The 23,714-nt window shown below is 56.8% G+C and overlaps 1 protein-coding gene across 2 annotated transcripts in view; it reads left to right on the top strand.

Moving 5' to 3' along the window:
• Positions 1-23,714, top strand: part of PTPRN2 (protein tyrosine phosphatase receptor type N2) — a 689,751-nt gene that overhangs the window by 167,560 nt on the left and 498,477 nt on the right. For both annotated transcript variants that reach the window (XM_060021206.1, XM_060021207.1), the window contains exon 3: positions 11,303-11,416. In XM_060021206.1, coding sequence (XP_059877189.1) covers positions 11,303-11,416 — 114 coding nt within the window. The remainder of the gene's footprint in view (positions 1-11,302; positions 11,417-23,714) is intronic.

Raw genomic sequence — 23,714 nt, 5'->3', positions numbered from 1 at the left:
TGAACCTCCGCCCGCCGGGTGCTCTCGGGCCGAGGCCCCCGGCTACTCGAGGGCAGCACCACGCAGGTCTCTGGCTGTGGCGGCCGCCTCTGTTCAGTTCTCTGTTCAGACACAAGTGGACAGACGGGCCCAGTGCAGGGAGGAGCCGGTGCTGGCGGGGGCTGGCTGCCACTCTCGGAAGGGGTGAAGGTGGGCAGTTCCTGGTCTCAGAGCACCTGCAGTGCAGAGGCTCCTGGTGCCCCCCGGGCTTTCACGCAAGCCCAGAGCGTTCAAACCAGAATGGATCTTGGAAAATATCTAATTCAGCTGCTGTGTTTTAGGAACTGAGGCACAGAGAAGGGAAGTCGCATGCCCGGGGTTGCACAGCAGGCTGGCGGCAAAGCTGGGACTGGAGCCTGTTTCCTGCTGTTGTCTCCTCGCCCTTTAGTAGAACTCGGGTATGAGGCAGACGCAGTCCTTCAGGCCTGCAACGAGCATGAACTGCAGCTTCAACGTCGTGCTCAGCAGTGTGGAAGCCGTCCGACCAGGATCTTCTTAGGACTTAGCCCAGAGTGGTGTGTTGTCTTTCCACCCAGACTTTAAATTTTACTCTGTTGTCACTGGTTGACGGAAAACCGTGGGCGCCGAAGCATCAGACCAGGGCCAAGGGTGAGGGTGGCTGCAGGCGGCGCGTGTCCTGGTGGTGAGTGGGGGGCAAGGGCGGCGGCGACCCGGGCAGGTCACCCGGCCCCGCAGGACTTCAGCCTTTGGGTCTGTAGGACGAAAGGGCCTGAACACAATACACGCTGCTGCTCTCTTCAGCTCTGGTTAAAAAACCCCGTGTATTCCAGAATCCCGGGGTGTGGTCTGCGGGCTGAGGCGCGGAGACCCAGGCGCTGGGGCGCGAGCCTCGGGCAGGTGGCCAGGCCGGGGTCTGGCCATGGTGGGAAGAGAGCAGAAGCCAGGAGGACGGAGGAAGCGGCTCAGAGAGGTTAGCGCCTGCACTGGGGATCTGTTGCTGCCCCGCCTAGACGGTCCGGTTCCAGCAGCTGGAAGCCGTCCCCGTGATGCTGAGTCGGGTTTTCTTTGCAGGAAGGGCTGAGCTTCGGAGGCGCAGGTGTGATTCGCCTTTGACGGTCAGTGCTGTGCTCAGGATCCCAGATGCCAGCTCCCACCGCTGGCTCTGGAGACCCAGAGCTTTCTGTGCCGGTGCCCCAAACACTTCGGTCTCAGGGGTCGGAAGTCCCTGAGGAGTTTAGCTGCAGCCGGGTGTGGGTGGCGGCCTTGCACAGACCCGGCCCCGCCTTGGCTGTCGGTGATCGGCCGGGCTGTTCTAAGGGAAGCACCGCGCGGAGCCGGCGGCAGGGTCAGCGGAGGAGGCTCCCGGCGTTTGGGGGGGCCTGTGCGCCCTCTCCTTGGCTCTCTGCGCGGCCGGAGCCTAAACCACCGCTGAGGAAGGCCTCCAGGTCACGCGGACGGCCTTCCACGTCGGGGTCCGGCTGTGCGGGGGCAACCCCGGGGGGATGGGCAGCAGGGCCCCCGCCGGCCCGTGGCGCCCACCAGGCTGCAGGCTCTGCCCTCTCCCACCTCCCCAAGTGCGTTTCTGAGGCTGTTTACCCCGGAAAAGTGCGATGCCCCCCGGGGTCCCCAAAAGGTAGCTTTGGTTTTGTTTAATGGGATCCCCGTGGGTCCTGGAAGCTGGTTCTGATGGGCCCTCAGCACGAGGCTGTACAGTTCACACCTGCGGGTGGGTGGGTCAGCAGCCGCCAGGCGTCTCTCACCCCAGGGTCCCGCTGGGAGGAGGGGCCCAAGTGAAGCCGGAGGAGTGTTTCCTGGCTGGCTGGGGGCTCTCCCCAGGCCTCCGCCTCCCCGTGTGTGTCCCGGGAGCCCTCAGAAGCGGACCTGCTGAGCCATGCCCTAATTCTACATTTAAGGTTTTGAGGGACTTCCGTACTTTCCACAGCGGCCGCACCTCTGTACCTTCCCAGCAACGCTGCACGGGGACTAGCTGTGTGGACTGTTTGCTTCCTGAAGGAAAATCGTATCTGTCTTGATACTTTACCTAGGTTGTTAGTTTCTTAAGGTCCGGGTTCCGTCGAGTTCTCCGATCTGTCAGACGCTGAGCACGTCCATGAGTCACGGCGACTATCGGATGCTTTGCCTTTGATTTTGTTTCCTTGGGAAACACGGAAGCAGCTGAGCAGTGAGGACGTCCTGGCCTCATCCAGCCCTCAGCCCTGAGCTGAGCTGGGAGTGGCGGCGTGGCAGGGCTGACCGCAGGTCTGGAGGCAGCACCGGTCTGTGGGTCCCTTTTCAATCGGGGGAGCCCCAGCTGCCTCAGTAACCCCGCGTCTCGGCGGTCACCACGGTGGAGCTGCCCTCGCTCACCTGAGCCCAGTGGGTGGGAGGCACCGCTTCCAGGATGGCCGCGCACAGGGGTGGGGAACGACCTCCAGAAGGCCATGGACGCTTCCTGTGGCCGCGGGGGCGACTTGGCCGAGGTGCGGAGTCCACAGAGAGCTGTCGCTGGTGCCCACTGGCTACGGGAGCCACGTGCTGGCCAGCCCCCTTTCTCCTTCCGTCCTGGATGTGGGCTCGGGCAGTCACAATGGCGAGGGTCCTTGAGCTGCCTGAACCTGGAGCAGCTGGCCCTGCTCCCCATGCCCCGGCTGCGTGCTTCTCGTCGCAGCCACACGAGAGAGCTGGCGTGACGGTAGTAAAGAGCATGGACGCTGGAGCCAGCCTGCCACTTCCTGTGTGACCTGCGGCAAGTCGCTCAACCTCTCTGGGCCCTAGTTTTCCCGACAGAGAAAGGGGACCGTGATAGCTTAGACCACTGAGGACTGTCATAGGATTAACCGGGTTGAGTGTGTCAAGAATGGGGCCTGGCACCCCGTAACCGTCCATAAACGTTCACTCTTATTTTGAGAGCTGACATACACGGGACCACAGGGATTTTAGAGAACAAGACACTCCATCACTGCAGCGTAACTATGACGACCACGTTTTCTATGTCAAAAACTGGGATCACGTTCTGAAAGGAGGCTTGTGCTCTGCTGATGCCAGACAGTGCAGGGAGGCCATTTGGAGGATCCTGGCTGGACCCGCAGGCATTACGGTGGGAGCTGGGGCTGTAACTTTGGGTGACTCCCGACCCTCTGTGTGAAGTGGGCTGATGGGGCCCATGTGCAGCACGTTCCTGCGAGTATGTCTGGGACTCGACGAGTTACTACAAGTAAAATGCTCAGGAACGCGCTTGGACGGGAGCAGGCTCTGTTCTTTGCCGTCGTCTTCACACTCTCCCCACATGGGCGGGCCTGACCTCTGCTTGGCTGTGCCCTGACCCCCAGCCCGGCCCCTTGGCCTGGGGCTCAGTACCAAGTTTACCTTCCCGGACCTCGTTCCACTTTGCAGGGTGGGGAGGTGGACCACGGACATTTGCAGAAGGGGTGGTGGGGTGTCACCGCCTCCTGAGCCCGGGGGCCGCGGCCCGGCCGTGCTGTGCGCGCGCTGCCCCGTCTCAGGAGCCTGGAACCGCGTTCCCCGAGAACAGCAACAATTTCACGGCTTCGCCGCACGAGCGTATGTGGAGGGTATTCTATCAACTCCAAGAAAAGAGTTTTCTCTTCTCCGGAGAATTCTTTTCAACAGGGCAGTGGTTCCGGGCTGCTGTTACTTTTCTCTTCTCCAGAAATGTCTGGGGAGGGCTTTTTTCTTGCTGCTGCACCCCTGGGGCTCTGAGGGAGCAGTGGGTTCCTTCCTATGCGACGATAGCGTAAGAGGTCCTGTGCGATCAAGGGAGCCCTGGGCAGCACGGTAGGGCAGCTTCCACCTGGAGGGGTGGGTGGGGAACCCCTGGGGTTCTGAGGGGTCCCAGAAGGGGAATCAGGAGAGAATGAAAGGGTGCCCCAGCCTGGAACGTCAGGACACTGGAGCCTGGGGCTCCCCGGGCTGGCCTGCGAGCCTGGTGCAGGTGGCTGTCGATAGACGGGGTGACTGCCTGCTCGTGGACTCTGCAGACGCGGGACTGCAGACCCTGGCTTGCTTCTCCAGGGGCGAGGGGTGTGTGCGTGCCTGAGGCCTGATTAACGGGCCGCGGGCTTGGTGCTGAGGGGCAGGGATGCCTCTGCAGTGGGGCCCTTGGTGCGGCCTGTGCTTGGCACTTCCTCTGTGGTGGCAGCTGTCCCGCCGGGCATGAGGGGCGCCTCCAATCCAGAGGGGAGGGCACAGGTGCCCTCGGCCCGTCAGGCTGAGCCTGCGCTCTGAGCACCCACAGGGTCTCCCGCAGGGCCCCGCACAGTGAGGTGCGCCCACGTCCGTGTAGCCCGGGGTCCGAGGCCCCAGGCTGGCCGAGGTGGAGCCGCGAGCGCGGGGAAGGTGAGGCTCGTGCGCGTGCGCCCCGCTCTGGGGAGGGCTCCGCAGGGACGAGGCCGGGTCGGTGCGCCCAGTGCCCTGAGGGTCGGCACAGGGTCGCCGTGGGAAGGCTCCCAGCTGCTCTTCTGCGTGTGCACGGCGAGAGTGCGCGAAGCTTGTGCGACTGTGCACACGTGTGGCGGTGTGTGCGTTGTGCACGCACGTGCTCGTGTGCAGTCGTGAGCGTGTCAGCTTGTGTGTGTGCACAGGCGTGTGTGCGAGCCTGTGTGTGTCTTGCTGCCCTGCCTCCCTAGTCGCAGTGGCTGGCGCGGGTCCGGCGGGGGCGTCCACAGCCTGAGCGGCAGAGCTGCGGCCGAGGCTGCCGAGGACCCGGCGCTGCATGCGGGGCGGAGCCGCGAGGGGTCACTGTTGCCGCCTTGTCCTTCCTGCCACCTTCCCGCTGGGAGAGGGGACAAGCAGGCCGTCTTACCAAGTGTGACGGGCAGCTCTGCGTGGAGCAGCGGGCGTGGCCCGCGGGCCGGGCGTGGGCCGGGTCCCCTGAAGGTGCCAGCGGAGGCCCCGTGGCCTCGCCTGCTGTGCCTGCCTGCCTTGCATGGGCTGCTGTGGACAGATTCCTGTTGTTACTCTCATCCCACGGTCCCCTCACGAGGGGCATGAACATGAGTTTGGTGCCTGCTGTACACAGTGTTTTGAGGACCTGCATGATGCCACAGCGTGTGATCGCCTGCGGTTGTGGCAAGGGGCGAGGCTGCTGCCTCGCAGGCTCGTGGCCTCTTCCCTTTGAGGGAGGGGATTCTGACGCAGGTGACTCATACTGTGTCTCTCACCGGCCCTGTGATTACTGTACAGCCGCCTCTGGTGCACCCTCATTTCCAAGGACTTTATCATTGTGGCGCCTCTGCTGCCTAATCTCTTCTTGCTGCAAAATCAAGAACATTGATCTTGAGGTTTCCAGGGAACCAAGATAATACGTTTACACACGTGTGCTATGTACGCGCATAAACTATTCACACAATTACTGAGCAGTTGTGTGCGTTGCAATAATTTGTAAACGTGCCCTCAGCTAATTAGCCCACTTTGAGAGTCGAGGTTAGGTGATCACATCGTCTTTATTAATCCCCCGTCCTATGATCTCTTCCCAAAGAGATAATGAAGAAATGTAAAAAAAGACATATAACAAACAAAAACAGGCAAAGACCTTAGAAAAGGAGGAAAGAGGATGGAATGTTATGGGAGCAAAGAAAATATTTACTTCACTGAAATGAACAGTACCAAAGCCTGCACAACTGAGAAAGGTTGGTCTCCTGCCGGGCCCAGGCTGAGAGGGTCCTGGAAGGTGGAAGGCAGTCCATCCCAGCGCTGGGGTCTGGGTGGGGGGTCCTCCCATGGTCTCAGGATAAAGATGGCCGTGACGCCGGGGGTGACTGTTCTCAGCAGGTGCACGATTACGTTCCATAGGCTTTTTTCTTAGAAGCTCCTTTAACGCCAGCCCGAGGCACGTCACTGAAGGGACACGTAGCAAAAACAGGTGTCTCAGGGGGAGCCTAAACCGACTTGTTCCAGCCCATGGCTGCCCGCTGGCCTGACCTGATGGTTCTGGGTCGTTCTCTGAGACACCCAGCACGCAGCAGTCCCTGAAAGCCATGGCATCTTGAGGGTGAAGGCTCAGCATCTCCACGTGTCCCTCCCCCAAGCAGAGGTGCACTAGGCCCGCCTTCTCCATGTGTGAGGCTGGGAAGTGGATGTGCTCAGGGCGGGGGGGTGGCAGCACCTGAGCCTGAGTATGAGACGGGAGGAGGTGCAGTGTTGGCTGAGAAGATATGGGGACACGTGCGCCTCGTTTGCTGTCCCCACTGTGAGCCCTGGTTTGCCTCAGTGATTCGGGTCCCTAACCCAGCCAGGTCATCTGCTGGGAGTTGAAGACTCCTAAATCTATGTGAGGGTCTAGCTGGTGGTGTTACACATTTCTCTGGGCATCTCTGTTTCATTCCAGGCAAACGCAAGGTCACCAGTTAATCAGATACAGACATTTATTTCATCCACAGTGGCTGCAGGGCGCAGTGTCAGACGCTTGGGAGGTTGAAGGGGCGGGAGCTGTGACGCCTGCCTCCTAGGAGCTCGGGCACTCCTGGACCAGAGAAGTATGTTGGTGCCCAAGGGTTGGGGGGTGAGGGGGGGTCTTGTCGACATGGAGATGTGAGTGCATGTGTGTGCACACGCATGTGGTGGTGAGGCTGGCGACACGCAGTCCCACATTCTCAGGGGGAAGTGATCTGGAAAGCTGGTCCAGGAGGAGGCCTTGAGACGGGCCTGCGTCGGTGTTGAGGGGATAGTGATGGTTATGAGTGAAAGTGACGTTTGCCTGTAGAGATAGTGCTCTGAGGGCAGCTGGTTAAAACAGATGAACAGACAAGATAAACAAGCAGTTTTTTCACATTCTTCCAAAAATCCAACCAAAAACTTGTTAATGTTTTCCCTTCACAGCGGAAGAAATCAGCCTACCAGTTCTAGGTGACTGACAATCAGAGTGTCTCTAAACAGAGCTTTTGCTCCCAGAACTTCTGGTCTGTGGTGCTTGGTTGGCTGGGAGATGGCCATATGCTTTCTCAGGGCCTCAAACATCCCTTCCATTCCTATCTTTAGACCCATCCAATCTCTGGTCCCCAGAGGCAGTGGGGATCCGTCTTCTGCTCTGCAGAATAAATGGGGGATGTGGGGACAGCTTCAGAATTCCGCCCAGTTCCCCAAGTTTGGGAAGTCCAAGTCCGTGCCTGCATCTGTGGTTGCTGTGGTCACCTCCCACAGAGGTCTGGGGGGTGACTTCCCCCTGGAGGGATGCAGTCTCCCTCCCCTGGAGGCCCGTGGGCAGTGCTTGGGGCCAGTGGCCATCAGGAGGCCGCCGCTGTTTCCCCGCCTCTGCCAGCCAGCCTCAAGAGGGCTTTGTTACTACTTTGGAGAAACACACGTTCTATGCGCCGCCTCTCAGAATACCCCCGTGAGCCCAGAGCCTCTGTGGGACACAGACACGGAGGTGGGACCGTCCTGTAGCTGGGCAGCATCGGTGTCCTGCGGGCTCACCTCCGAAAAGCCTACGGGTCTGGCTAGTTCTTCCATCTCCACCGCCCTCGCTGAGCCACCCCCTCTGCACGAGCAGCCCCCTTCAGCCCCGTGGCTCCTAGCAGAAAGCGGCCCCTGCCTGCAAGGCCCTGGCAGCTCCTGCAGCTCCCGGAGGAAGGCCGAGCCCTCCCCATGCCCTTGTGTCTGCCTGACCTGCGCAGCTCGCTCCAGCCTGGAGCTCTGTCACTCTTGGTCCCGGAGCCCCAGTGACCAGGCGCCTCCCTCCCTCTGCAGCTCCAGCTCCCCAGCCTGCAGGTCCTCGCCAGCCCTGCGCGGGCCAGCCATTCCTTAGGTGCCGCTTCTCTGGGGCCTCTGCCTGTGGCACGGGGCTGCTGCCCCTCCTTCCTGCTGTCCTCGTAGCCTGTCCACTGTGGCCCACGTCACAGTTAGAGGTGAATAATTTGCGTGTGCTTAGCGCTGTGGGGCCGTCTGCCCTGTGAGCTGGAAGCCCCTGAGAGCGGAGCCGCTGTTGTCCGTCTTTGCCCCGAGTGCACGTCCCACGGCTGTGCTGCCTGTTGGTCCAGCGGGACGTTAGAGCAGGGCCGTGTCCGGGGGTCAAGGGGCAGCACAGAGCAGCGTGCATGGGGACGAGTCCACTCATTGGAGAGGGAAGGGGCCTCACAGATTCGCTGTGGACACGGGACCGGACATGCTCAGAGGTGTGCCGACGAGAGTGTACGCCGTCCTCCAGCGGAAGCAGAGAAAGAAGTAATGAAGTTGTTTGTTGAGGAATAAGTGAGGGAACCAGGTTTCTGGGACAGAGGTATTAGAAACATCTGTTTCTGGGGTGAGTTTAGAGGTTGGAAGAGCAGCTTCCTTGTTCTTGTGGTGAGTTTGGCAGTTAAACAAGTGTTAGGGGCTGTGCGTGTCTGTACGCACATACACACATGTGGACACCAGTGCACACACACACACACACGTGCGCACACGGTACACACGTATACGCCCATACACACATGGAGGTGGACACGCACACAGTGCATGTACACACATCCACACAACACACATCTACACACACTTGCAGGTGTGAAAACACACACACATATGTAGACACACAGTACATAGCACACATGTGCGTACACTTACGCCTTGGTGGCCTTTAAATATGGTGGTAAAGATGAACGACGTTATCGAAAAATGCATTGGGTAAGACAGTAATGAGCACAGCACACCTACCGGAACAGCCAAGATCCAGACGCTGACACCAGACGCTGGCGAGGAGCAACAGGGACCCTCCCTTCTGGTGGGGACGAAAGCTCGGTGGTCAATTACAGAACTAGGCAGACTCTTACCATAGGATCCGGCAGCTGTGCTCCTTGGCATTTACCCGGAGGAGCCGAAAACACGTCCACACAAAAACCTGCATACGGATGTTTATAGCAGCTTTATCCATAGCCGCCCAAACCTGGAAGCAACCAAGATGTCCTTGGGTAGGTGAATGGGTAACTAAACGGTGGTGCGTCCAGGTAGTGGAATAGTGTTCAGTGTTAGTAAGAAAGGGCTGTTGAGCCTCAGAAAGACATGGAGGAACCTGAAATGAATGTGACTGAGTGAAGGAAGCCCGTCTGAGCAGGCTGTGTTCTGTATGGTTCCAACCATATGACATGCTGGACAAGGCAAATGTATGGAGACAGTGAGAAACATCACTGCTTGCTGGCGTCAGGGAGGAGGGAGGGATGAACAGGTGGGGCACAGGGGATGCTAGGGCAGTGAGAATACTCTGTATGACACTGTGATAGTGCGTACACGTCAGTGTACGTTTGTTCAAGCCCATAGAAGTACAGCACCAAGAGTGAACCCTAACATGAACTGTGGGTTCCGTACCCGTATGCTGATGGCGTGTCAGTGTAGGTTCGTCAGCTGTAACAAACGCGCCATTTGATGGGGACGTTGATAATGGGGAGGAGGAGGATTATGGGGAACCTGTGTACCTTCCTCTTAATTTTGCTGTGAACCCAACACTGCTCTGAAAAACAAAGTTTATTAACTAAAAGAGGCTCTTGGGGACAGTGTCGCTGCCTCACCAGTGTGGCTGGAGTCTAGGGATGAAGAGCGCCCAGGGTTAGCTTTCAGACGATCCAAACAATTAAATGATTAGCTAACACTGATTCTAAAAGCACAAACAATATTATGTATCACGTTATCTATAGTCTAAATATATGTTTAAAAGAAAGGTTTCAAGAAAATCTGATGAATATTTTTCTTAGAATATATTTACAACGTGTACACCACAAACCAGATTGAAAGAATGAAGCCGTCACACTCGAGAAGGGAGAGAATTTACCTGGAACACTCCAAAACAGCGAGGCAATGTCTTTGCCCGTATTCTCCTCTGTGACAGCCTGAGTGGTGGGGTGTCTCCTGCGGGAGGGGCTCTCAGACACGTCCCCGGAAGCGGGGCTACCCGCAGGCGCTTAGCTGGTTGCTGATACGGACCTGACTTCTCTGCCTGCCACTCAGCTCAGCTACTGATCCCTCCCTACACCCCAGCCTCGGTTTTCTCATCTAAAACGTTGGGTTGGACCGTTTTAATGCTCCTTCCCTGGTTTCAAGATGTTTCCACTTGAAGAGGGACATGAAAGTTCCGGTGTATTCTGGGGCTTCTCACTCTTTCCTTGCCCCACACCCCAAGCACACCGCCCACTGGCATGCAGTTCTTTGCATGAAACGGAATCAGAGAACAGGGACACTTATCGTCTGTGTTCCAGCCGAGCAGACCGTCCGTCCTGCTGGGGGGTGGCAGTGGGGAGGAGACCCTCCGTCCGAGACAACTGTCCCCGGATCACTGGTGGCAGTTGGGTTAATTTCAGCGGCGCTCACCGAGCGGGGGCAGAAGCTGAAGGTTGAACTTCTCACGTGGCCGCTGTCTGCCTGCTCCCAGCAGCCCAGCAGCCCGGCAGGTCGCCTCCCGGATTCTCTGGGCTTTGCAGAGGCCCACGGAAATCCGGGAGGTGCTTGTGAGAGGACACTTACGATGACTCTCTGCTGCTCACGCGCGGCGTCCGCCTTAAGCACACGTGGACTATGGACTGCCAGCAGCAATCAGCCTGGCGCTGGGCAAAGCGCTTCTGCTAATTAAACTGGTTGCATTTGAAAGGCAGTGAACAATGGAAGCGCTTTCCCCCTGCGCCCAGCCCTGGGCGAGGCCCTGGGTCCTGAATTAGCCTTTTGTACCCAAGGCGGTGATTTGAATGTTTGAACCCCCATAGGAAGCTTGTCTCAAAGTGAACAATTCGCTGAATAAAGACTAATTAGGGTCTAAATTAATTAGAAGGTGCGGTTTGAAAAGATGTTGATGAGCAGAGTCTGTCATTTCAGACAAATAGGACAGAGCAGGATAATGGGTCCCCATTAATATCTCACTGTTCCTGGAGCCCCCGTTCTTCACCGCGTTCTGAGGAGGCCCCCTGGAAGCCAGCCCTGCCAGGGCTCCATGGCCCCGCCACCAGCGCCTCCTGCAACCGGGCACTTAGGTTCCTAGGCGTCCTGTTTCTCATCTGGAAGACGGGCCTGAAGACTATTGACCATTTGGTCACTGGACAGGCAGAAGCAAAGCTTCACATGGAAAGTGTGAAAGTCTCTGCTGGCAAATGACCAAAAGGCGGGGCCTGGGCAGGGAGGGCTGGAAAGTAGACTAAAAACCCAAACCACGCCGGACTCAGCCTTTGCATCTGTGGTTTCCGCGAAGCTCTGCTTTTCACCTAAAACACTGTCACTTTGCAGGTGCTTCTGATCCTGGCAGCCCCTCGGAGCCTCGCCACCGGCCGTGGCCAGGGCTTCCTGGCCGTCTGTCTGTCTCCTCTCTTACCTGACCCGCCTCCCTGTGTTGCAGATGGAGCGTTTGGACGGTGTCAGGAGCTTCCAGCCGTAGACGTGCACCACTACGAAGTGTCGCCAGGGGTCCTGCAGCACCTGACAGCCACCCTGAGGGCGCTCTCCCGCACAGGTACGCAGGCCGGGGCCCAATCCGCGCCCTGCCGCTGGGCCAGCGGCCACTACGGCGCCAAGTGCTTGGAAGACATGTTGCTTCTTCTTAAAAGCCCTTGGCCTCTTAGGTGGTGAGGAGTCAGCAAAGGGCCGAGCCAGCCAGTGTGCGATGGGCGGGGGCAGGCGGCCTGGGTCCCTCCTGGGTTTGAGGTGGTCCCGGCAGCCGTGGCTGGCGCTGCCGGTCAGTGAGGGTGGGGGTGTGGCCGTGTGTGTCGCTGGAAAACGGCCGCACCGCCGGAGCCCCGTTCCTAGTGTCCCAGCCCAGCCGCCCGGCTGCTCGTGGACCACGGGCAAGTGTGCAGTCTTGAATGAGGCCCGGGAGCAGGCCAGGCGCAGCCTCCCCAGGGAGAGACGTTTTCTGCAGAGGATGAACCCTGAGGGTCTGCGCTGTGATTCACCTGCCGCGGCCTTCCTGGGCTCCTGCAGCATCGGGTCTGCCGTGGACCCTCCGAGCGCAGGCATCTCCCCTGGGCACGTGGGACCGTGGCTGCCTCCTGCCCACAGTGTCCTCAGTGTACCGGTGTCCCCTGCATGAGGCCCGTGAGAGGAAAGGCGATCAGGGTCCCAGAGCCCCGGACGGCGCCGAGGGCTGGAGCGCTGACACGTGGCGCTGTGGCTGCCCTGGCCCGTGAGAGCGGGCTTCCTCTGATGACTGCTCCCGCGGGCGGGGGAGCAGGTGCCGTGGGCTGTGCCCCTCGCTCCGACAGAGAAGACACGTGGCGGCAGCGGCGGTGGCGGTCGGCCCCATGCGGGTCCCTTCATGGGACCCGCCGCCATCCGCGGACGGGCGTGGGGAGTCCTCACCCTGCTTCACCCACTCCAGGAGTGGGGTGTTGCTTTTGGTCTATGATGTTGTAAGTGGAAACTGCTGCGTGTGGTGGCCTTAAGTGGAGGTGCTTTGAGTGCCTTTCCCGTGTGATACCCTCGCTCCGCAGGTCAGGGACCAGGGTGGGGATTCTGGTAGCCGCTGAGTATGTGCATTCCGGAGCCGGGGAGTAACCACAGCATGGGTTTGCTCACCTGCCCCGTAAGCCCCTCTGTGCCTGGCGGGCCTTGGTGATGTTTTGGGTCTTCTGGTGTTACTGTCAGTTGAGAGCCGGTGTCCAGCGGTCACGGAAGAGTGTGCTGACGTCCTTTTCCTCAGTGCACAGCTGCCCCGGTAGAAGGCGGCAGGCCCCTGCTGGAGGCTGGGGGCGAGATGAACAGGATGAGTGTCTGGCTCGTGTAGCAGAGTCTTTCCTCCAGGGGGCCTGCTCCCACCCATCCTTCAAGGGGCTCTGGTCTGTGACATGGAGGTTCCAAGTGTGGAAATGGTGGAGGGGCTGTGACTATGTTGGTGATTCAGTAGGTGTGGAACTTTCCTGCTGGTGCAGGTCCCTGGATGCTGGTGGAAGGCCCACCTCGTCCAGCTCTACGAACACTGCCAGCAGCTAACCAATGCCCCAGGCCTCGTGGGCCACTTGCTCTGTGGTGACCACATCCCCTTCTCTTTGGCATTTAGGTGCCCCCACTTGGCCCCTGCCTCCCCAAGGCGCCATCATCCTGGTGCACTCAGGGCTCCCAGATGAATGGAAGCAACTCCCAGTGTATTCCTGACACACGTGGGCATCTCTGTGAGCCCTTCGAGGATGCTGGGACCCATGAACTTATTTCTCGTGCTCTCTGGACCCTCCTGGGGTCATGGGCAGGTCGATTGTGCTGCTCTCTCTAAGCCTTTGGGCACATGCCTCTGTCACGTAAAAAGGGAGTTCTGGTGTTTCCACTTCACTTCAGTAGGGACCTTGTGTCCCTATTTATGTCAACCAGCGGTGGAGACTGCTGGAGCCGTTGGCTGGAGAATCTGTGCTTAGGGCCCCATGTCAATAAACTCTGCCTGGTCCAATTTCTGTTCATTCCGCCTTGACCTCACATCCTGAAGATCCATCCCCACATGTGTTTCTTTTGCTACAAATTGGCAACATCGTGCAATTCTTTCATGTGCTTTGCACTCTCTCTGTGGCCACGCCTCACCCTCTGGGCCTGCTGGGACTGCCGTCCAGATGCGGGTTGAGATGCACAGAGAGGTGCAGGGTCAGCAGGGCAGCATAGAGTAGTTTCACTGCCCTCCAAAGCTTCCGTGCCCCACCTGCTCACCCCTCCCTTCCCGCCAGTCCTTGGCAACCACTCATCTTTTAACTGCCTTTTCCAGAATGTCATGTAGTTGGGCTCATACAGTATGTCACCTTTCCAGATTGGCTTCTTTCACTTAGTAAAATGCTTTGACGTTTCTTCCATGACTTTTCATGGCTTGACAGCTTGTTTCTTGTTAGTGCCGAATAATATTCCATTGCTGAGTGACCGATTTATTTATCAGTTGACCTACTGGAAGACATCTTTGTTGCTTCCAAGTGTTGGCAATTATGAATAAGCTGCTATAAACGTCTGTGTGCAGGGTTGTGTGGACATGAGTTTTCGGCTCCTTTGGGTAAATACCAAGGACTGTGATTGCCGGGCCGTTTGGTGAGAGCACGTTTAGTTTTGTGATTCACTGCCTGCCTGTCTCCCGGCAGCGGGTATGGAGGGGAGTGGAGTTACTAAACCTCTTTGAGGGGCAGTTTCTTCGTCTGGTAAATGTGGATGATCAAACAGGGCTGTTGTGAAGGTCAAACGCTGAAATCAAGTAAAATATTTTAAACCCTTTTATAAACGTAAGTATTTCCAAGTGTTAAATATTATTTATTTGATACTCTGTTTCCAATTTATGGAGCTATCACACGGATCATACCCACCTATTTTTTTTCCAGTGGAATTATTGCAGTTTCTGCTAAGTTGGTTAGCTCTGTGCATCAGTTCAAAGGCCAGAAAAACAGCCATTTTCCAAGGGATGAGGATATGTTCTAGTTCTTTCCTTAGAACAGTGGTGAGGATGATGATGATACCACAGGTCCGCTCACTGACCGACGAGCACGGCTGTGCCCTATGGGAGCCAGTCTGGAGGTCCCCTTGATCACGATGCGAGGGGACAGGCAGGAAGGACATTCGGGGCCTGGAGCCGCATTCCCGTCCTTCCTGAGCCCAACTCAGCCCCTCCCCGGAACACCTGGTCCCTCCCGGGAACACCCTGTCTTTAAGCTGATTCCCCCGGCCAGTCCTGAGCAGGCTGCACTCGGTGTCTCAGGAGCCCTGTGGTGCCTCGCACAGAAGCTGGAGGAGTTCTTTTGGGCCTGGGGTCCTGGATGGGGATGGTGTTTTGACTTCTGCTGCTGGTGGCTCTTTGCTGCTGGGCCACTAGAGGGCGCATCCGAGTGGCTGGACAGGCCCGTGGCGTTGCGCTCTGTTACTTTGTACCTGGCAGCACGTTGCATTTCCTTCTGTCTTAGCGGCAGTGGAGGACTTGCCGTAGTAAGCCCGGAGGTGTAGGCGTGAAATAAGGTTTTATAGGCTAGGTTGAAAAGAAGCATCATGGGGACATTTGTGCTCTCCTAAACTGCTTGTTCTAGTACTTTCTGGACATGATTCTGTGTTTCTCCCTGGGCCCCTCTGCCGCCTAATGCTGCAGTTCTCCGTGCTCCATGCCCCCTCCGCGGGCGGCTGATTCCGGGACTCCTCTGCCTCGGCCCCCGCTGGCCAGTGTGCTGGAGGTGGCGGCCCCAGGCCTTCCAGGTAGGCTCCCCTCCAAACTGCCCATCGTCCTTGGGTGTGAGGGTCAGTTTCTGGAGGTCAGGTCTGCAGATGTTATGGGGCGTAATGAGGGATCTCAGGGGAAATCATCGTCCAACTGGAGAGTCTGACGCCTGGGACCCATGTTTTCACCCTCTCGTGTGGAAAATCACAGGATGCAACCTCCCTGCCATCTCGCGGCCTCGGCAGCCGCGTCCACGGCAGAGTCGGCTGCGTGTTGCTATCGCTCGGCCTCGTCGCGGCCACTCCTGAGAGATGAGGGTCCGGTCTCAGTGACAGACGGCAGCTTGCAGGGCCTTCCCCTTGAGGAAGGAAGGGGAAATGGGGTTTCATCGTGCAACTTGCTTCTTCAATGTAAATACGTGCGTCAAGGAGCAGAATATGTTCACTTTTATTCGCCATCCTTGTCTCCTGCAGGCAGCAGTGTTTCATGGGTGGACACATTGTTCTCTCGCGTATTAATTTTTTTTTCTTTTTAAGATTTTTAGGAATTTCATGTAATGTCTGAAACATTTATATTAACATATTTCCATACAAATAACCCAAAGAAAGTTAAGTATTGGTTGTTTTTTTTTATTTTTTAATTTTATTTTTTTATACAGCAGGTTCTTATTAGTCATCAGTTTTATACACATCAGTGTATACGTGTCGATCCCAATCTCCCAGTTCATCACACCACCATCCCCACCCCCCCTGCGGCTCTCCCCCCGTGGTGTCCATATGTTTGTTCTCTACATCTGTGTCTCAACTTCTGCCCTGCAAACCGGTTCATCTGTACCATTTTTCTAGTTCCACATACATGCGTTAATATACGATATTTGTTTTTCTCTTTCTGACTTGCTGCACTCTGTATGACAGTCTCTCGATCCATCCACGTCTCAACAAATGACTCAATTTTTTCCTTTTTATGGCTGAGTAATATTCCATTGTATATATGGACCACAGCTTCTTTATCCACTCGTCTGTCGATGGGCATTTAGGTTGCTTCCATGACCTGGCTATTGTAAATAGTGCTGCAATGCACATTGGAGTGCATGTGTCTTTCTGAATTATGGTTTTCTCTGGGTATATGCCCAATAGTGGGATTTCTGGATCATATGGTAATTCTATTTGTAGTTTTTTAAGGAACCTCCATCCTGTTCTCCATAGTGGCTGTGTCAATTGACATTCCCACCGACAGTGCAAGAGGGTTCCCTTTTCTCCACACCCTCTCCAGCGTTTGTTTGTAGATTTTCTGATGATGGCCATTCTGACTGGTGTGAGGTGATACCTCACTGTAGTTTTGACTTGCGTTTCTCTAATGATTAGTGATGTTGAGCATCCTTTCATGTGTTTGTTGGCCATCTGTATGTCTTCTTTGGAGAAATGTCTGTTTACGTCTTCTGGCCATTTTTGGATTGGGCTGTTCGTTTCTTTAATATTCAGCTGCATGAGCTGCTTGTATATTTTGGAGATTAATCCTTTGTCCGTTGATTCGTTTGCAAATACTTTCTCCCATTCTGGCGGCTGTCAGATTGTGTGTCTTAAATTTTTTATCTGAATGTTTTAGGATTTTCAGATTGCACGTTTGCCATCATTTTAACCCCATACAGTAAGTTAATATATATTTTGTTACAATTTTCATAGAATAACAGAGAATAGCAATACTCAGTATAGTATAGAAGAGTATAAGTTTAAATAGTTGTAATTTCAGTATTCCACCCATGCTTTCTTTCTGCTGTAAGAGGAATGCACCTTTTTATTTAGTCCATTAAAAAACAACAACAGAGGCACAAAGGTTGTTCCCAGTGTCACTTAGCTGGTGCAGAATTGGGGTTAGAACTCCCAACGGCAGAGTGTAGAACAGTAGTTCTCAAAATTCTGATCTCAGGAACCCTTCATACTATTAAAAATTATTGAGGACCCCAAAGACCTTCTGCATTTTTGTGGGTTTAGTGCTATCTGCATTTACTGTCTTAGAAACTTAAAATTGAGAAAATTTTTAAAAGCTGTGTTTTAATTCCGTTTAAAATAAAAATAGTCATAATAAACTTGTCACATAATAACCATGGTAACTCTGTCTTCCAAAACATTTTTTTAAATGTGTTAAGTGTTATGTTTTTGTTTTGTTTTAATTTTTTGCATATTTCTTTAACGTTTGCCTTAAGAGAAAACAGTTGGGTACTCTTATCTGCTTCTGCACTCATTCTAGGCAATTTCCACCCACATAGCCTCTGGAAAATTCCAGTGTAAGAGAAAATAAAATGAAAAGGGTAAATAGTGCCTTAGTATTTTATGAAAATAATTTTGACCTAATGCCCACCTTAGAGCCTCAGGGACCCATGGAGGCCCTCAGGCCACACTCTAAGAACCGCTGTAGAGAGAAAAGGGGGTGGGTTTGGAGTCAGAAGGAAGCATCAGCTCCAGCTGTGCTCCACGCGGGCCACATCAGCTCGGCACACACGTTGTGACAGTACCCAAGCTCTCCTGGTTTCCGTTTCCCCACCTGTGGAGTGTGGGCAGCACCACACGCCTCTGGTCGGGCGCCCTGGAACCAGACACTGAAACCGAGGTTCACTGTGGTCAGGTCCTTGGAGAGTGCTCAGGGCATAACACCTGTGCAGGTGATGGGAGCCTGGTTGGGCAGAGGGGGGACGCCGCGCAGGAGGTGTGGAGCGGAGCCCAGAGGAGCTCTGGGTCTGGAGCTGGGCACAACCTTCAGAGGTGACCCCGTGGGGCCGCGGGGCTCGGCCTCTGTGCCCAAGGAGGGCCAGGGCCCTGGGATACGCTCTGCCCAGGAGGAGGCTCGGGGTGGTGACTTAGGCAGAGGCCGTTCCCCGTGGCTGCGGGAACGGAGCAGACAAGGCCCCAGCTGAGAGCTGCCGGCCTGCCAGTGTCAGAGGCCGAGCCCCGGGGAGGCATGCGTGCAGCACGACTCCACCCCACAGCCACTGCATGGCGTTCCATCGTTTCTCAGACGCACTTTGTGTTCACATCTTAACACCCCTGAAATCAGGGGTGCATCTTACATCAAGAGCACGCCGTCATTTAACCGGCAACATTTTGGCTTTTTCTTAGCAATACTGAAATGATGGTCTGTCTCAAGATCAAAACTTCTTAGCGTGGGTGAAGTACAGTAATACCGTCTCATAGGACTGTTCCAGTCCCAGGTGATGCGGGGGGTGCCGTCCACTAAATGCTCAGGAAATGGTGAAGCCCTTTGTCACCCACACTGAGTTGTGGAGAGCCTTCCCTTCCACATGGACTCTCGCAGCTCAAGCCGGCGTGAGCTGGGCGGCCGGGGAGCAAGACTGCACGTCCTCAGCGGGTGGACTGCTGGCTCGGTGTGACCGTTCTGTGGGTCAGCTATGACTCTAGAGCATTCTATCTCAGGAGCTGGAATGATAAATCAGAATTGGGTACTGTGGTTAACTGCTTGGGATTCTGAATACATACATTTGTTCAGCTTTTTACAGTTGGGCGCGAATTAACACAAGCAGATCGAAAAAGGAAGGTGGGGCCGTAGAGCGTCGCGGCGGGGAGCCTAAAAGCCGCCCTGAGCAGGAGCTGACGTCTGCACATGCTCCGCCTGCGCCGGCTCCGTAAGCGCAGGCCCAGTGCTGGGGAAGAGCAGAAGCTAAGGCGTCAGACGTTCCCTCCGCAGTGTCCCTCCACCTATTCTGGTGTTTTTATTTGCTGTTCCACGTCATTCTAAGTCAAGAAAAATTAAGAAATTATTAGCACGGACTTTTACCATTTGTCTTTATATCGTGCAATTCTGGTTTTAAATGCAAGTATAAGAGCATTTAATGCCCACGCAAAATCACCAAAATTATCCAACTCCTATTTCATGGCTCGAACGTGCATACATGCTGTCCATGTTAGACGGCGGAGACGCTGCTCTGTTTCACTTCTCGACGCGGACACATCCCACCAAGCCCGCCTTCGGCTCCCCCATGGATACGTAGGACCGAGGGAGAGGAACTCTGGCCCCCCTACCATCCCCTCTCCTTCCCTGTCATCATTCAGCATAGATGGCTGGGAATTCGGGGAAGTGGCGGGAACCAGAAAGGATGCGACGGGCCCCCCTTGTCTGTGTTTCTCGGAACGCCGCTGCTTGCTTTCTGTGTGCGAAGTGAGTCCTGGGCAGAGGCGAGCTCGTCTCCGGGGGCCCCCTGGGATCTGAGTTGAGGGCGTCTCCGAGTCGATGTGTGAGCGGGCCAGGAAGGGCGGCAGGCACGCGGACTGGGTGCCCTCCGACAGCATGCACCCCCACCGTCTCGCCCGACGTGCTTGCAAAACGCAAGTTCAGAGATGAAGTTGACGGTTTCAGGACAGGGACGGTAGAGGAGGAGAGCAAACGGAGCTCCTGTGCGTATAGACCTGTGTTCTGTCCTCAAGGCTGGGTGGGTACGAGAGGGACCTCGGTGTGTGGTTGACAGCCTCTCCTTGAGCGGGTCACGGCCGACGTCACCGCTGTGCATCACCACCGGTGGCCCTGCCCACCCCAGCCATCCACCCAGGCAGTCGCCGAGCGCGTGTCTCTGTGAAAGTTAGCTTCTGCCTTAGCCCACCTCATAGCTGCAGAGGCAGTGTCTGTGCTTCAAAGTGACGTCCATTGCTTGCTGCCGAAACGTCCCAGGTTTCTACGTAGAACACAAATCCTTTTGACGGTCAGACGTTGGGAAAATGTATTTCTGGGAGGAACGGCAGCTTGTACTGCCCGCCTGACCCCATGAGCCCCTGGATGCCGACTCTGGGAAAGGCCTCTGCGGGACAGGCCTGCACTTTGACCGAGGCTTTGGAAACTGGCCTGTGGAGCTGGGGCGGAGCCCGGGGAAGCCAGGCCTGGGGTGTGGGCCTGGGGGGGATGCACCCGAAGACTCGCCCGTGGAAGGCAGACGAGCCGGAAGGTGGGAGGGACTGAAAGTGGAGCAGCAGAGGACCACGGATACCCCCGCCAGTGGGATGTGGTGAGGCTGCCCTGAGGACGCGCCTGTGCCGTGCGCCCCGGAGAGCGTGTGGGGCGAATTCCCAGCATCCGAGCTTTGCGGCCGAGGAGCTGCCAGCGCGAGCGCCCGCATCTCCCCGAGGAGGCAGGGGGCTGCACGCCCTGCACCCGGGGGCTCCTTCCGAGGGCTGCAGGGTGAGGCCCGGGCTGTGAGATGGGCCCTCCACACAGCGGGGAGAAGGGCGACGTCCGCTCGTCGCTGGGCGCGGCCCCCGACCTCAGCCTGGTCGGAGCCCCTTTCCGGACTCTTTCCATTGCTGCACTTTTCTCCACACTGTGTCGTCACAGGCCCCGTTTACCTGGGGCGGGTTTGTGCTTTTTGTCGCCCGCACGTCTGGACGGTGGCGTTCACGTGGGTGGGTGGGTTTGCTTCCTCGTCCTGCCCCTCCCACCCTGCGTGGTGCCTGACACAGGGGGTCCCCGAATACAGACGTTAGCAGTGGGGACAGTGGAGTGGCTTCTGTCCTCCTCCGTGGCTTTTCCTCCCTCATCTCTCTGCGTGGGAATGAGGCACTGCACTTACAGCGTGTTAGCGCGTTATTTCAGTTAGAGCTCTGGATCACTTGGTTTCCACGGGAGAGGGCAACATCCTGATGCCACCAGCAGCTGCAGGTATCTTTTGGTTTCAAATCCCACTCATGCCGCTTCCCACTGAGGACCACGTGAAAAGTTGACCTTTTCCTTTGTTTCGTTCCTGAAAAACTATAAAAGTTATTAAACAGAAATCAGCACCCAGTTCAGAAGCTGGCCCTGGTCCCTCTGTTGCGTGTGGTCTGGACCACAAACGTGCGTGAGGCCCGCCCGGGCGGGCGGGAAGCAGCCTCCACACGCTGCGCTGAGCCAGCGGCATCTGAAGTCGTGGCAGCCGTGGAGCCTGTGTGTTCATTGCAGTCGCTGATGCACGCGTTTACTAACGTGTTAAGGGGGCACCTCGAGCGTGAGAGGGAAGAAGCAGTGGCCGGACTTCTGGGGAACCACTTTCACACCAGAAAGGGGGCGCACAGGAAGGAGAACTGACATCCGGGCAAACAGGAGGTACAGGTATCGACGCAGCTCGGAGGGGGCTTCCCCCCACCCCCGGTCACGCTCGACGGACTGGAGTTCTCACAAAGACACCCGCCTGCAGTGCTGGGGCTCCTTCATGTGGCGGCCTGGATGCTGCAGGGACCGAGGCAAGGGGAACGTCACCAGCCACAGGGAGATGTGCAGCCGGTCAGCCATCTGTACTCACGTGCTCATCCAATAAACCTCCAAAGCGGAAACGGCGCGTAGTGGGTGGCGTCTGGACACAGCCCTGGCCGGGGTCGGCCCCCGCCTCTCCCTCTGAGCCCGCTTAGTGGATGGCGTCTGGACACAGCCCTGGCCGGGGTCGGCCCCCCGCCTCTCCCTCTGAGCCCGCGTAGTGGGTGGCGTCTGGACACAGCCCTGGCCGGGGTCGGCCCCTGCCGCTCCCTCTGAGCCCGGGATGGGTGAAGTGGAGCCGGCTGCTGTCTGTGCTCGGTTCCGGGTGGAATCCGCAGTTTCTGCTCCCCGCCTGCCAAGTTCCCGTGCCTCCTGGTTTCCTTTCGTCGCTGTCGTCTGTTCCCTTCTTATTAAATTTTTGGCATGAGGGCCCGTGCTGGGGGTGTTGGCGAAGGGGGCTGTGGCCTGGGCGGGAAGCTGGGGGACCAGCTTGTGCTCCCTGCAGGGCCGAGCTCGCCCGGTGCTCTTTCCAGAGGTGGCCCGACCGGGTGCCCAGCAGGTGGCTGAGGACCCCAGGCTGCTGCTTCTCTGTGGTGAGCGGTGCGTCCGACTGCGTGTGGTGACTGAGCGCAGCCCTCGCTCCGGCCGCAGTCGGCCCAGCAGACGTAGAACCGGCGGCTCTAGGCCACGCGGCGGCGTGTCTGGTGCTGCCGAGCCCCATAGGCCGCCTCTGTCTGGCCGCAGCCTCCCTCCGGCAGCCTTCCCTGGTTTGAGGCCCAAGCTCTCCTCCCTCCAGGTCCCCGTGCACCTCCACGCCCCACGCCCTGACCTCCGCAGGAACAGTGCACACCGGGTGGCTTTAAGTCAGGCTTTAAACTGCAGGAAGGAGGAGGGATTGAGACGGGAGGGACTGGAGAGGATGATGAGGGGAGGCTCATCCCCTGGTGGGTTGACCGCGAGTTCCGTGCAGGCGGGGGGAGCGGGGCACCCCCCCACGAGGGCCATGCAGCGCGGGAGGCACAGGGGCAGGGCCGGCCACGGGGCCGGAAGGGCCTGCTTTTCAGGGCTTTGCCCCTTAGGCTTGTAAGAGCCCCCCGGCCTGAAGTGCGAAGGTCTGTGTGTGGGGAGGAGACGCCGTAAGGTCGGGGGACAAGACCGCTGCCTGAGCGCGGGTGTGGGCACAGGTCCTCTGAGCCCGAAAGAGGCCCCCGGCTTTCTGAGTTTTCACACATGTTGCCGGTGGGAGTGGGTAGCCATGGGAAGAGGCCCAAATGTGGAGGTGATGTGGGCCCTGCTGATGGGATTGGCCCGGCCACCAGCCCCTGGCGTGTCTGTGCTGCGCCCTCCTGCGTGGCCGCGAGCTCGGCCCAGGCCCACCTTGCAAGGCTGACGTGCTCAGACTCAACGCACGGGGTAGCGCGGGAGCCGGGACAGTTCAGCAGTCAGTTCCCCAGAAGCATTTCCAAGCTTAGCCAGCAGTCTACCAGATATCCTTAGGTGACATGATTTGCTCTGCAGTAACGTGAGCTGTTTTGGAAAGTTAATTTTCTGTTAAATGAGTTCAGACGGGGTACTGTGTTCTAGTCTGGCTTCTTCTGGAGGTGGGGGTGAGCATTGGTTTCCCCTGTTAATGAGCCCCGTCTCACATTGGTTTCAAAGCTAGTGTCGCCCTCGAGCTGATCCAGGTGTTAAACATCTGAGGATGGTCACCTCCACAGTAGGTTCCTCAGATTATACGCTTATTCTTTTTTTTTTTTTTTTTTTTTTTGCGGTACACGGGCCTGTCACCGTTGTGGCCTCTCCCGCTGCGAAGCACAGGCTCCGGACGCGCAGGCTCAGCGGCCATGGCCCACGGGCCCAGCCGCTCCGCGGCATGTGGGATCTTCCTGGACCGGGGCACGAACCCGTGTCCCTGCATCAGCAGGCGGACTCTCAACCACTGCGCCACCAGGGAAGCCCCTATATGCTTATTCTGATTAAGCTACCTCTGCTAATGGACTGCGGGGTCAACCCTTTGAAAATGTGATCAGAGACTAATGCGTCTACTTGAACATTCACTGAAAGCAGAACACTTTACACGTGGAAAAAATACGTGGAGAGTTTTAGAACATCTAAATGTGATTTGGAGTTAAATACAACAATCAGGAAGATTTTTGGTGAGAAACAACATTATACAACCAAAAAACTGGACTGTTTACGTGTAACTATGAAGACAGTTCCTGAAGGAAAGTCTCGGAGTTATTCTGAAGGCTGGCGCTGCTAGGTGAGTGTTCATGTGCTCCTTTCTCAGAGGACTGCGTTTATCAGGACGGTTCTGTAGAACCACTGAGATCCCAGAGGCAGATGGAAGCCACACTTCCCTGACTTCGGATCTGCGACAAGCTGGAAACCGGACTCAAATGAGATCCCAGGAAGAAATCACCCA

Source organism: Delphinus delphis, chromosome 9, assembly GCF_949987515.2.
Source record: "Delphinus delphis chromosome 9, mDelDel1.2, whole genome shotgun sequence".
NCBI classification, from domain to species: Eukaryota; Metazoa; Chordata; class Mammalia; order Artiodactyla; family Delphinidae; genus Delphinus; species Delphinus delphis.
The sequence above is the reverse complement of the archived record's forward strand: the minus strand, read 5'-3'. Positions and strand labels throughout refer to the sequence as shown.